Source organism: Apteryx mantelli, chromosome 12 (assembly GCF_036417845.1).
Source record: "Apteryx mantelli isolate bAptMan1 chromosome 12, bAptMan1.hap1, whole genome shotgun sequence".
Classification (NCBI taxonomy): domain Eukaryota; kingdom Metazoa; phylum Chordata; class Aves; order Apterygiformes; family Apterygidae; genus Apteryx; species Apteryx mantelli.
In genome coordinates, this window is record NC_089989.1 from 12,506,872 (window position 1) to 12,518,729 (window position 11,858).

The 11,858-nt window shown below is 37.4% G+C and overlaps 1 protein-coding gene across 3 annotated transcripts in view; it reads right to left on the reverse strand.

The window, feature by feature from the left end:
* The window catches only part of STIMATE (STIM activating enhancer), a 36,138-nt gene that overhangs the window by 3,434 nt on the left and 20,846 nt on the right, over positions 1 to 11,858 (reverse strand). For 2 of the 3 annotated variants that reach the window (XM_067303243.1, XM_067303244.1), the window contains 4 exons: positions 9,689 to 9,810; positions 3,472 to 3,584; positions 2,438 to 2,515; positions 1,411 to 1,560 (listed from right to left, as the gene is read on the reverse strand). In XM_067303243.1, the coding sequence (XP_067159344.1) occupies positions 1,411 to 1,560; positions 2,438 to 2,515; positions 3,472 to 3,584; positions 9,689 to 9,810 (463 nt within the window). The remainder of the gene's footprint in view (positions 1 to 1,410; positions 1,561 to 2,437; positions 2,516 to 3,471; positions 3,585 to 9,688; positions 9,811 to 11,858) is intronic. The other variant, XM_067303245.1, reaches the window with a different exon arrangement.

The following is an 11,858-nucleotide window of genomic DNA, read 5'->3' on the forward strand; positions in this document are numbered from 1 at the left end:
ATGAAAAGGACACTTTTATTAATCTCTACCAGAATCACGGACTCTAAACGTAAAGAAGCAATGCCTGCACCCCCAGAGCGGTACGGGTGGCTTGCTGTGAGAGCAAGTGAGAGAGAATACACAGCCTCTCTACCCACATTTGCAATATGGTGGTTACTTTACGAGCAAAAACACAGGTGGCACTGTTTATAATTTAGAAAATTATACCATTAACTAACTGTAACTAAAAACTTATTTTCAAGGATTTTGACCATCCTTCAGGTAAACTGAAGACTGCCCACTCAATATAATTTAGAATAAAGTTATACTCAAAGGCAAGGACATAAGAATTTTTTTCCTCCATTTTTGCATCTTTTACTTCAGGATACAGCTGGCTAATTTCTGAAAATCATGTGGTAATACTCTGAAAGTACACAACTGAAAAAAATTGGAACTATATGGCAATTAACTACGCATACAGCAGAGGCTGTTACATCTTTGTTTTTCTGACAGGTATAGAAAATATTTAGTTTTTTAAGTAGTGCCACCCCACACAAGCATTTCTGACCCACTCAAATTTCATTCTTTGCTTTTCTATTCATGACATTTAGAAAATGAAGTGGAAGAATAGATACTCTTACTCTAATTAAATCAGTTCAAATTCAGAGACAAGATTATGTGCAATGCTAAAAAAGGAAGCTGGTGTTTATTTGTATAATGCTGAAAACTAATTAGTTGAGCAGATTTGAAGATCATTGTAATACCCTTAGCATCCCTCAAGATCTACATGATGATCGGATGCTTAAAAGGTTAATTTATTCTGTAATAAAATGTGACATATTTTTACTAACCCCATATTTGGTTGTGCATATCCTAACACCCTAGTCATATTAAAATTTTAATTTTTCTCTATCCAAAAGCCCTGCTGTCTCAAGAGCTAACAAATCCATGAAGACAATGAAAGGAATGCAGAGCTAGTCTGTTCACCTTCCTCCAACCTGTCCCCAATGACTGTGCCACTACAGCACCCTCCCTCATCCTTGATACCACGCTAGCCCTTAACAAATACTCCTCCGAAAAACTAGCCAGTTATTTTGTCCCTCTTCCTCTCACTTTCAAAGGCAGACTAAGAGCTTAATTAGGTTGGTCTGATTAATTTTGTATTCTATGCAGGGGTTTTTTAGAAGCATTTGTAACAGTTCATCCGTGACATTTAGATATATTCTTATGTCCTCCTACTTGTCTGGAAGGAAAATAACTACCAGTGAGTGTTGCCATTTTCTTAACCGGCATTCAACTGCAAATACTAGGAACCATGGTCAGAGGTAGATACAAAGAAAATCGAAACTAAATTGACAGTATTACAATGAAATCAGGGACATGAGGGAAGAACTGGACTATAGGTTAACTGCAATAACCGACTCTACGTACTTCTGACTCTGATTCTTCATGTGATGCTGCTCTTCTGTATCGGACTTTACTTCCATTTCTTGAATCTTGTCCTGCTTCCTTTTCTTCAAGTTTAGCTTTTGTCTTCCCTTTCTTCATAAGAAAGTTGTCTACTACCCAGAACATTAATGCCTGGTAAAGAGAAGGGGGAAGTGACAGTTTAGTTTTCTTCAGGTTAGTATATGTTCATTTGGTCAATATTTGGATAGAATTAGGGACATGAAACAATAGAAGTGAATTGGCCAAACTGACAAAATCCTGTACAAGCATACAGTCACGTGGTTTATTATATATTGCATGAATGTTCTATGACATAGCTAATTTAGTCCTTGGTAGAAAAAGAAAAAGTAAGAGAAATAGCTGCTATTCAGAGTGATCACATATTAACTCTTTATGTAGAAATGTGAATGGTCTCAGGCAGACAGCTTAGTGCAATGAAGTTTTCCTTCTCAAAGGATAAAATCGATGCTTGAACAAATTAATGAAAGAGAAAAACAGGAGGTGTTATTAACTGCAAAGACAGCATCTCTGGTTCTAGTCCCTAAACCCCAGGTTGCTGGAAGGGTATACTTAGGGAAGTACGAGGATACGCTTGCCCTTTTACTCCGCTTCTTCCTGTGCCAACACTATTAGCTATGGTCAGACACAGGATACTTAGCTGTACAGCTATTGTTAGATCTACAGTGAAATTTGCTTTAGGAAATAGTTATTTTATCATTTCTATGACAGTATTGCAATATTGCATTCAATCAACTGAAGTCATAAGCTCAAGGAGGTCTATGAGGCATTGCTGCACTTCTCCCGAGCCCAGTTACTTAGCTCAGTATGGATTTCAGCTATATCAAATCTACATACCCGCCCATTTTATCCATTCTGTAATACCCTTCCTTTTTAAAATTAAGGTAACTTAAACACCAAGGTACATTGTGCTTTAAGGATTAACGTTAATTAACAGATGGGAGAATGAAATACATGTAACTATCTCAGAGAAGCATGCAGTTGTACTAACATTAACAAAGAAGGGAACTATCAGCATGACGATAGCCAGCTCCAGCTGGGGATTCTCTATAGGATTCAATAAAGCTACCTGTGAAAAGAAAAGGATCAAATTCAGATCACAGCAGCATGTGCACGCAACTGGATTAGTTAGTGTGGTTGTTCAGGTACTAACTAATACCACAGAAATAGCGTATATGAACCAAAAAAGGACAGCTTCGTAGAAAAGGAAAGTACTTAGGACAGCTTATAAATTGCAGCAGATAAGTAAGTGCGGCTGGCAAGAAAGCAGCTGTCATCTTAGTCATTTTTGTTTACAGAAGTCTGAAGAGCTGTATAAGAACCATCTCGAATGTTTTAGAGCTGCATGCTCCCAAGGATCATGTTATAAGTTGCATGTTTAGGAAATTTTAAGCTTCACAAAAGCTTCAATTAAAGCCTCACAAAATATACAGTAAGAGGAGACTCCTAGTTCCCAGATGAGTCTAGAACATGCACTTGTGACTAATGGGCCTTAACTTGCTATAGCAACAAGCACCATCACTTTGAATACTAAATTGCACAAATTCTATCAAAACAGATCTGTATCTAGTCATCAGCAATGGTTTTATTAATCCATTGTAAATTACTAGAATTCTATAGTTTAGATTTATCAACAAGGTCATGTAAAAACGGTTCTTTAAAATACTACAGAAAACAATACAAAAAGTTTAAATTTAGGTTAAAGAAATAAAAGGAGAAACCATTTAGTTCTTTCTAGAGTGCTCAGACAAGTAGATACAGTGTAATTTTACACACCGCAGTATACAATAAAACCAAAATGTAATAGGATATTGCTAGCAATGGATGCCAGAAGGCCTAATTAGCTGTATGCTAATCAAGGGACAAGAACATACCACTATGAGAGAGTTAAATGGCATTAACTATAGGAAGTTACGACACTTGGAGATAAGCCAAGCCAAAAAAAAGTGGTATTAGTAATCTATTGCTTTATGGCTTCTTCCACCAGAAATTCATTTGTCTGTAAAAAGCTGTGAGAACACAAACCTCTTTCCACTGAGGTATCAGAAGCACTATAATGATGACAGTTTTCTCAAATGTCATGATCATTATGTACAGAGCACACTGGCCCACCCAAGCACTGCACTGCAGTGGGTCACCTGCAAAAAAGAGGAAAGGGTCAATATATATACGTATATCGTTGATTTTACTTCACAATAAACATTTTAGAGAAGCAAGATTAGAAGAGACAGGGCAAATTTATCCTTTTAAAGTGCCTTCCCCAATCTCCTTAGTGCTGTTGCTCCACCCCACCCCTCCAACTTCTTAAAAGGATCAGGTAGAAACTGAATATAACAGGACTTTATCTGACTCTGCAGTTGCTGGTTATACAGTCACTCTTCTACATAATCAGAGGAAAGCAAGATAGATATAGTTGCATCAGATTTGTTTCTCACAAAATTTTAATTTTCTCCCTCTATCCTAAAGCATTAAGTTTCCTAAATTAAGGCATACATGACTGAAGAAAAACACCTTTTCCTTCACTCTATATAATTTTTATGGAAGTGTGATATTTCTGCCATTCTTGCTAGGCTACCTTAAACAAATTATTTCCCTATACTAAGCTAGTAACTGTAACTAACCCAATCGTAATTGTGGCAACAGGTGGTGCAAGGGTTGATACAAAAAAGCTAGTTGCCAGAAGAGAATTTAATTGAGCAAAAAATTAAGATCAGATTTTAATTTCAATCCGAAAGTGTTTGAAATTATGCTGAATCTTATTAGGATGTGGCACAGAGAAAAAATGAATGAATGAAGTTGTCTGCCAGTACAGAATAGAGACCATCCGGCATAAATATTTGAACAGGAAAACTAGGTAGACTATGAGACACTATATGAAAGCAAGGAAGAATAAAAAACAAAACAAAAGCAAAGCAGGGACAGAGTGCATTGTATCATCAAGATTTCACAGTTCAAGTACACTCGCTTCATTGGAAGCTGAAAGCAAGCTTTGGCGGGCTGCTGTTTTGCTTTAGACTTCCCCAAAGCCTCCGGCAACATCTTCAAACACTACTTAAAAGTTTTGAGCCTAGGGAAGAATAATGTGCAATGGAAAAATCAGATGCCTTTGTATATTTGTAATGCATAATGGCTGCTTCCTTTTCTGGAACATTTTTGAAAGGCTTTCAGTATTAATACTTAACAATAATCTTGAGACTTATTGCTTGCTGCTGAAATGCTACAGCAAAGAGAAACTGGTAAATCAGACTGGAGTCCAAAACAAAAGAAGTTTCCTACATAAATTTACAGGGTGATGATCAATACTAAATAGCCCAAAAATAAAATGGTTAAAACACTCAAGTTTTTCATTATTTACTGCAGTTTAAGGCTTATGTTGCTTAAAATAAATAAATAAATAAAAGAAATTTGAAAGGGGAAAACATCAGCAGTGACTTGAAGTTAAGCAATTGTGATTCTTTTGGGGATATAAGTCCTGAATTATATTTGAGAATGAAATTTTAACAATGAGTTTTTATACTCCAAATTTTTATCAGCATTCTCCATTTTTCTTCATTAAGAAAAAAAATATGGAAAAAGAAATCTAGCTTTAGCTACAGACTTACTATTGAAACTTTAGCAATTTATTCCGAGCTCTTTTCCAATTCGCATTCAATTCCTAAAAGCAAAGACAGCTATAAACATTTTGCATCCATTCCAACTCTGTAGCCTGAGTTTTGGTATGTAGCATGTCCAAAAATTGCGAAACCCTTCATTACAAATGTTGGGCACTATCACCCATGAACACTCTTCTCCATGATGGATGTCGTTTTATTTATTTATTTAAGACAAACTAGAAGTTGCATATATTAAATTCTATTTGACTTTTGTGTGTGCTCTACCGTATTTCTAAAATTACCTTTTGACTCTAATTATAAGAGGGAAGAACAGCGGATGCTGTTTACCTTGAACTTAGCAAATCTTTTGACAGTCTTGCATAGCATCTTTGTAGACAAACTGGGGAGATATGGACCGGATGGGTGGACTTACAGTGTAGGTGAGAAAGCTTGACTTGACTGTCAGGGTCAAAGTGTTTGAAAACTAACTGGTAGCCGTTTATTAGTTGCACCCTGCAGTGGCAGATACTGGGATCAATAGTATATAACACCTCTATCAGCTGCCTGGATGATGGGAAGAAATGCACCCTCAGTGAAGCTGGGGATGCTGCCACATTGGGAGGAATAGTCTTTTCCCTGGAGGACAGTGCTGCTATTCAGAGGCACCTGGACAAGCTGGAGAAATGGGCCAACAGGAATCTCATGAAATGCAACAGCAGCAAATGAAAAGTCCTGCAGCTGATACAGAATGGGCCAGAACATGAGGTATACAAGGAGAAGCTGAGGACCTGAGATTGCTCAGTCTGGAAAAGACTAACGGAGAACCTAACTGCAGTCTTGCACTACATAAAGGGTGGGTTATAGAGAAAATGTGAGCCCCACTTCTCAAAGATGCACAGTGAAAGGACAAGAGGCAGCAGCCACAAGTTACAGCAAGGAAAATTCTGCCTGACGTAAAGAAAAAAAATTCACAATAAGAGTGGTTAAGCACTGGGGCAGGTTGCCCAGAGGGTTTGTTAAATCTGCATCCATGGATAAATTCAAAATTAGACTGGACTAGGCCCTGAGCAACCTGATCTAGCTTTGAAGTTAACCCTGTTTTGAGCAGGAGGTCGGATTAGATGACCTCCAGAGATCCTTTCCAACCTAACTTTTTCTACCATTTTACAAATTATGCAATTGAAGAGGAAGAGGAAGAAGTAAAAGTTAATAGCATCACCAGTAGGTGATGCTATCACCATCATCCAGTAGGTTTTCCCAAGAATTTTCAGGACATTTGCACATTCAAAGATTCAGTACACAAATTCAAATCGGAACTTAGGAGCTAATGTTGAAGCCATAAACTCTAATTTTGTTTCAAAAGGTTGTTGGACAGTCTATCTCAATTTCCGATTTTATATCTGTCATTTATAACTTACATGTGTAGAATAAACTAGCAAATCAGTAGAAATTTTGTTGCCGCAAGACAAGCACATTAAAACTGAAAATTTTGAATCCTCAGCAATCAACAGGTGACAACTGTATCAACATTTTTTGAAAATGCTGAGCAGTGAAGGAACCAGTATATATTAAATAGAGTTTATCAGCACCTTGGTGGAAACGTGTTTATAGACAGCTCTTGAACAAAATACTTGCTTCCTCTATGCTGTAACTTGTTTCTTTTCAAGCCCAGAAAAATTTTCTTTAAAAATGCCAACTCACAGAGTTCCTCCAAAATAACTTAGAATAGTTTTGTAGCATGTGCATGTCTGCTCTACAAGGCTGTAGGTAAATTAATAAGTTACTCTGCAAGGCACACACAAAGAGCTAGAGCGAAAAGATGCCTCAAATACTATTTCTAAGCTTTCCCAGCTGAGAAGCAAGGGCAAGCAAAGAGAGAGCACAGAACAATTTAGTTGCCAATACAGTTCGTTTTGACAAAGAGGGATTTAAACACCTGTTTCCTACTCGCAGCAGCTAAAGAAGTCTAATATAGATGGGACGGAGAATGCTTTGTATTTATGGTATCAGGGAACATTCTTCTCAGTACAAATCACAACCCTTTCTATTTTGCTTATATGCTCAAATATATTAACTGATTCTACGCTTCTACTAAAATCCAGCTCCTAATGTGCTGAACCTGACAACAGGACGACAAACCTAATCAACATAACAATTCTGCCACAAAAAGCCCTCGAGGGAGCGTTGGGCTTCTTTGCCCATAAATCAGCACGCAGTGTTATTCTGCTCTGTAAACAGCAACTATTTCTGAATGTTGATATTTTGGTATCCATTCTCCGCTTGAGGCATTTACACTTAAAAACTATCCTCCATATAAAGAGAGGCTTTTAAAACCAGCAGGACAACTGCTATTTTTGTGATAGCTTCTCAAGTAATGAATCACCAGGGATCAAGTAAGAGAGCTAAGAAGGGAAATGAGCTCACAGCAAGAACTAACTTGAGACAAATGATTATTTGGGCGCTACGACCACAAACAACATAGCTCAGTCAAAAGAGGCGGCTCGGTCGGGGGGCTCTTGTTTGGTTTTCCCTGCTTGCAAATAAGCCGAAAAAGCACGGATCTCGAAGCAGAGGAGTTCCTTTGCTATTGCAAATCAAACGCCCAGATCCTCTAAGATCTCTCAATGGGCAGAGTCCCCACAACCAGTGTATCCTACACGTTCAGGTTTACCTTCAAATACTAAATCTAAATGTATTTGAGAGATGACAGGACTACAGTGTAGTACCTCCCCCCCACTTCATTAAAGAAAAAAAACTTACAAAAAATAAGACAGGAGTTTTCCTGGAACCAAAGTGAAAAGGTTTAAATAAAATGGTAACATGAAGGTTTTCATTTCAGAAACAGCAGCAGTACTTAACAGAAGAGGGCACTGAATGATACAACGCAACTTACCCTTTTTAGATGCTTCCTTATTTCTTATATGGGATCTAATCTTACTGCACAGCAGTCGGTAATAATTTTACATCTATTCTCTAGTTCTCTTTACACAAGGAGCCTTCCCCACATAGTTAATGGAAATACAGATGTACAATGCACTTTTCAATAACACTTATGATAGCTTAGTAAAAAACCCACCACAAACTACGTTCAGAGACAGCACATTAAATGAAGACACAAAAATGAAAGTCAGTCACTGAGAAAATGATCTGATATTGGAAAGAGGAATTAGATTATTTTACGCATCATTTATATGCATACACAAGGAGAAGAAATGCTTGATGAACAAGTTTAAGCATTTTCAGTCCCCTAACTCAAAATGACAATAAAGGATCCCACCCTGCCTCCGTGGCAGGACACAGGCAACAAGTCCATTTGCTGATTTTAAGAACTTAGCTAATTCAGTCATAGAGGCCTTATAATTAAAAGAAAAACAGGTTCATTGCAGAAGTTAATATGAGAAGGAGTTGTTTTCAGAAAAGTGAATGAACAGATCTGAATACTTCCCATATCCTCCCCATGGACATAAATCACATATTGTTAAAAGGTCATTAAAACAGGACAAGAGAACAGATTAAACAAGAAAAAAAAATAATGCTATTAGAAAAAATTTTTTTTTGAGTTATACTACGATTATGTAATAGATGCACAACAAATTTTGCTCTAAATACAAAGCCAATTTTACATGGTCTAGAAGTCACTCAAACAGACTGAAATGACTCCAAGCCAAGTCAGCAATCAGAAAAAGGGACTTTGGGCAGTGGGGCCCAGTGCTAAGTGAGAAGAGGTAATTTAATAGTCTTAGCTCTTTCCTTGCCCTTTTCCTTTCCCCAGGCATTGGAGCCTGGGGGAGGACCCCAATCCTTTGGAGACCCAAGTCTGGGAATTGAACTGGAAGACAACTATTTACTTCTCTATATATGGTAAATTTTCGGAAGGCTTTGCTTTCCAAATCAGTTCCCTAAAGGGTCAGATGAGCACCAGTCCAAGGAAAAGAACAGAAACATTTGGAGAGTGGTAGATGGGAATAAAGCAGATAAATAGGATTGTGGCAGTGCTGATTTGAAGCAGCTTAAATGGTCATAGAACTGTACCTGAAGAAATACATATCTAGTCTACATAAATGAGAATATATAATTGAAGTTAAAAAATGCACTAATGGTACAGGCAGTTATTTCTCCTAAGAGCATACATCTGGTATAATTTCTATTATAGACTTGTGAATTGCGAAACTGCTATGGAAACTTTTATTTTGTTAGCCCAACATTTTAATTAGTTATTTATTTTTAACTACAGGGCTTTTTTTTCCTGGTAAAGAATCATAGTGTTCTCATAAGGCGACCTCCCCTCCCTTCCCAATTCTTATTTCAAGGAACTTAGAATGTAGTTTTCAGTAGCGATACAGAACATCAACTCGCGTTCCCAAACAGCCAGACTAAATGACCTAAAAATAACAGACTGAACAGAATTAAATGTTGAAGTTGAGTACATATGATATACGAAATTTTTCTGCACCTACAAATCCACAATTTATTAGCTTTTCTAATATATAAATTGCATGCCAAGCTACAGAACTTAAAAGAATTCTTGTGAGAAGTCAAATATTAAAATTGCCATTATTAACACTATATAATGATTTTATGATAGTTAACTGAAATATTCTGAAATTCCAGCTCAGAATTCATTTCAGCGCAAAAGTAGAAACACTTACCATATTCGCCAAAGCGAAGGGACTCCCACTGCTGCCATTCCACAATGCTGCTCACTGCCCGTATCCCAGCGTAGATTAACAGCATTCCTAAGGTGGCGTCTAACAAGAAGTTTATAAGGTACCTGAAAGGAAAAACACGTAAAAGAAATCAAGGGGCAAGGGTAAGTCCAGCTTACTGTAACACCACAGTTGATAAAAGAAGGTATCTGCATATATGTTGAGAAGCCAGAGTATTATAAGACTAAAAATTGATCATTTACCCACTTAGTACTTAAATAGCTTTAGAAGAGTCCCTGTTTCTGTCCTCGAAGTTAAGCTCCCAATTATGTTTCCATTAACTCTGGTGTGTGTGTGTGCATGCGTGTGTGTGCACCCTCTGTATAAACTCCAATTCTCATTTTATTCCTTTAAATTGAAACCAGATTTCCTTTTTCCCACTGCTCAGTTCATTCTGTATGGAAAATCTGCATCTGAATAAAACTAGAAGAGGAATAAAACCAGAAATTATCTTCAAGCCACCTCAGGGAATTCAAAAGGGAACAAAACGAAACAACACGCAAACACACACTTGCATTCCAGTGGGGAAAGACGCCACCGCTGAAACTAAGAACAGGTTTTCTTGCTCAAAGGCCTCAGCAAGGAACAATAAGCAGCAGTGTACAATGCCTAGAGAGTGCCGTCATTATCTAAGCCAAATTTCAACATATTGAGAGTTGAGAGGAAAATGATTTAATTTAGCGCCTCAGTTACTGCATAATATATGTTTGAGATGCTTTCAATAGACATATGTCTGCTGCATTACTAATTTTATTGTTTTAAGAAAAACTTCTAGGATCTTACTTACGCTTCAAGAAACTGGATATTACACTGGGCTTCAAATTAATTGTTAGGTTCTCTCTTCACTAAATTATGCAGCTGAACTTCAGAATATCTTGTAAATCAGTTTGTTTTACTTACTATCCTCCATTTTGGCTGAAGAAAACTGCAGCTGAGCAAGAGCCAGTGAAGGTCACAAGACATATAGTAAAGCCCTGAATCTGAGAGTCTTATTTCAAGATTAAATGGTATTTCTAAATATTTAAGAGAAACTCTACAGTCTATAGGAACATATCTGCAGGGATGAAAATAACAAATCAGAGAAAGCTGCGGGCTTCCAGAAGCTGCAGAAACAAGTTTGTGCGGACAAAAATCCGATCGGAAAGTGGGAAGCAAATACAGAATACACGCATGCAAAACCATCTCTTCGAGAAGTATTTGGTCTGGCCCTCGAGATCCCATTCAACATGAGGCTCAAACAAAAACACAGTGGATATGTCTTGCTTCGGCCAAGGCTCACCCATAACTTCATAACTTTCTAAAAATAGTTATTTTCTAATAGTTCTGTGTCGAATCATAGTTCTGATGAACTTCATAATAGACAAACATTAAAATTGATATCTAGTGCTTGGCAGAGGAATCCCAGTAACTACAAGCCCATACAAGTCATTTTAAGACCACAAGGGGCTGCTGCAAGTCTGTAGCTGGAAAATACCAGGCAGGCTTCCAGCAGGAGCAGGGAGAAGGGACCTGCTAACACCTATCCCACATCAAATTGCACCTTACTGTGCGGGCACGGCATGACTGGTATTTCCAAGCACATCAGGCTCACTACATATAAGCAATATTATCACTCTGTAATGCACTGCATTAATCCTACTCGCGTGTAATCTGTGCACGGGCACAAACAAGAAAACAGGCTGCTGTCTATCAAATAAATGGATTTGGCTGAGAGTTCAGCAAGAAAAAGGCCATGGTCTGTATGAAGCTCCTGGTGTACAACATACAGTCAGCTGAGTACCCTGACGGTGCAAAACACTGCTGCTGTTTGCTTTTCCTATTTAAAATCCTTCAAATTACAACCCATCTGTCTTGAGGTGCTTTAATGGACATTTTAATTAGCTTTCATCTATCATATACCTTCCTGAATCCTAGCAGTATAATAATTATAGCAGCAAACTAACAAATGGCAATTACCACTCTCTGCTCTTTCCAAGCTTTTAATGGCAATGTTGCCTAAAACTGTATTTATTGTTTTTATTCTGAAAATAATCCATGAACTTCAAAATAGGAAAGAACAGAAAACTATTCATAATATACAGTTTGTTGAGTTAAATGACTACTATTATCAAAA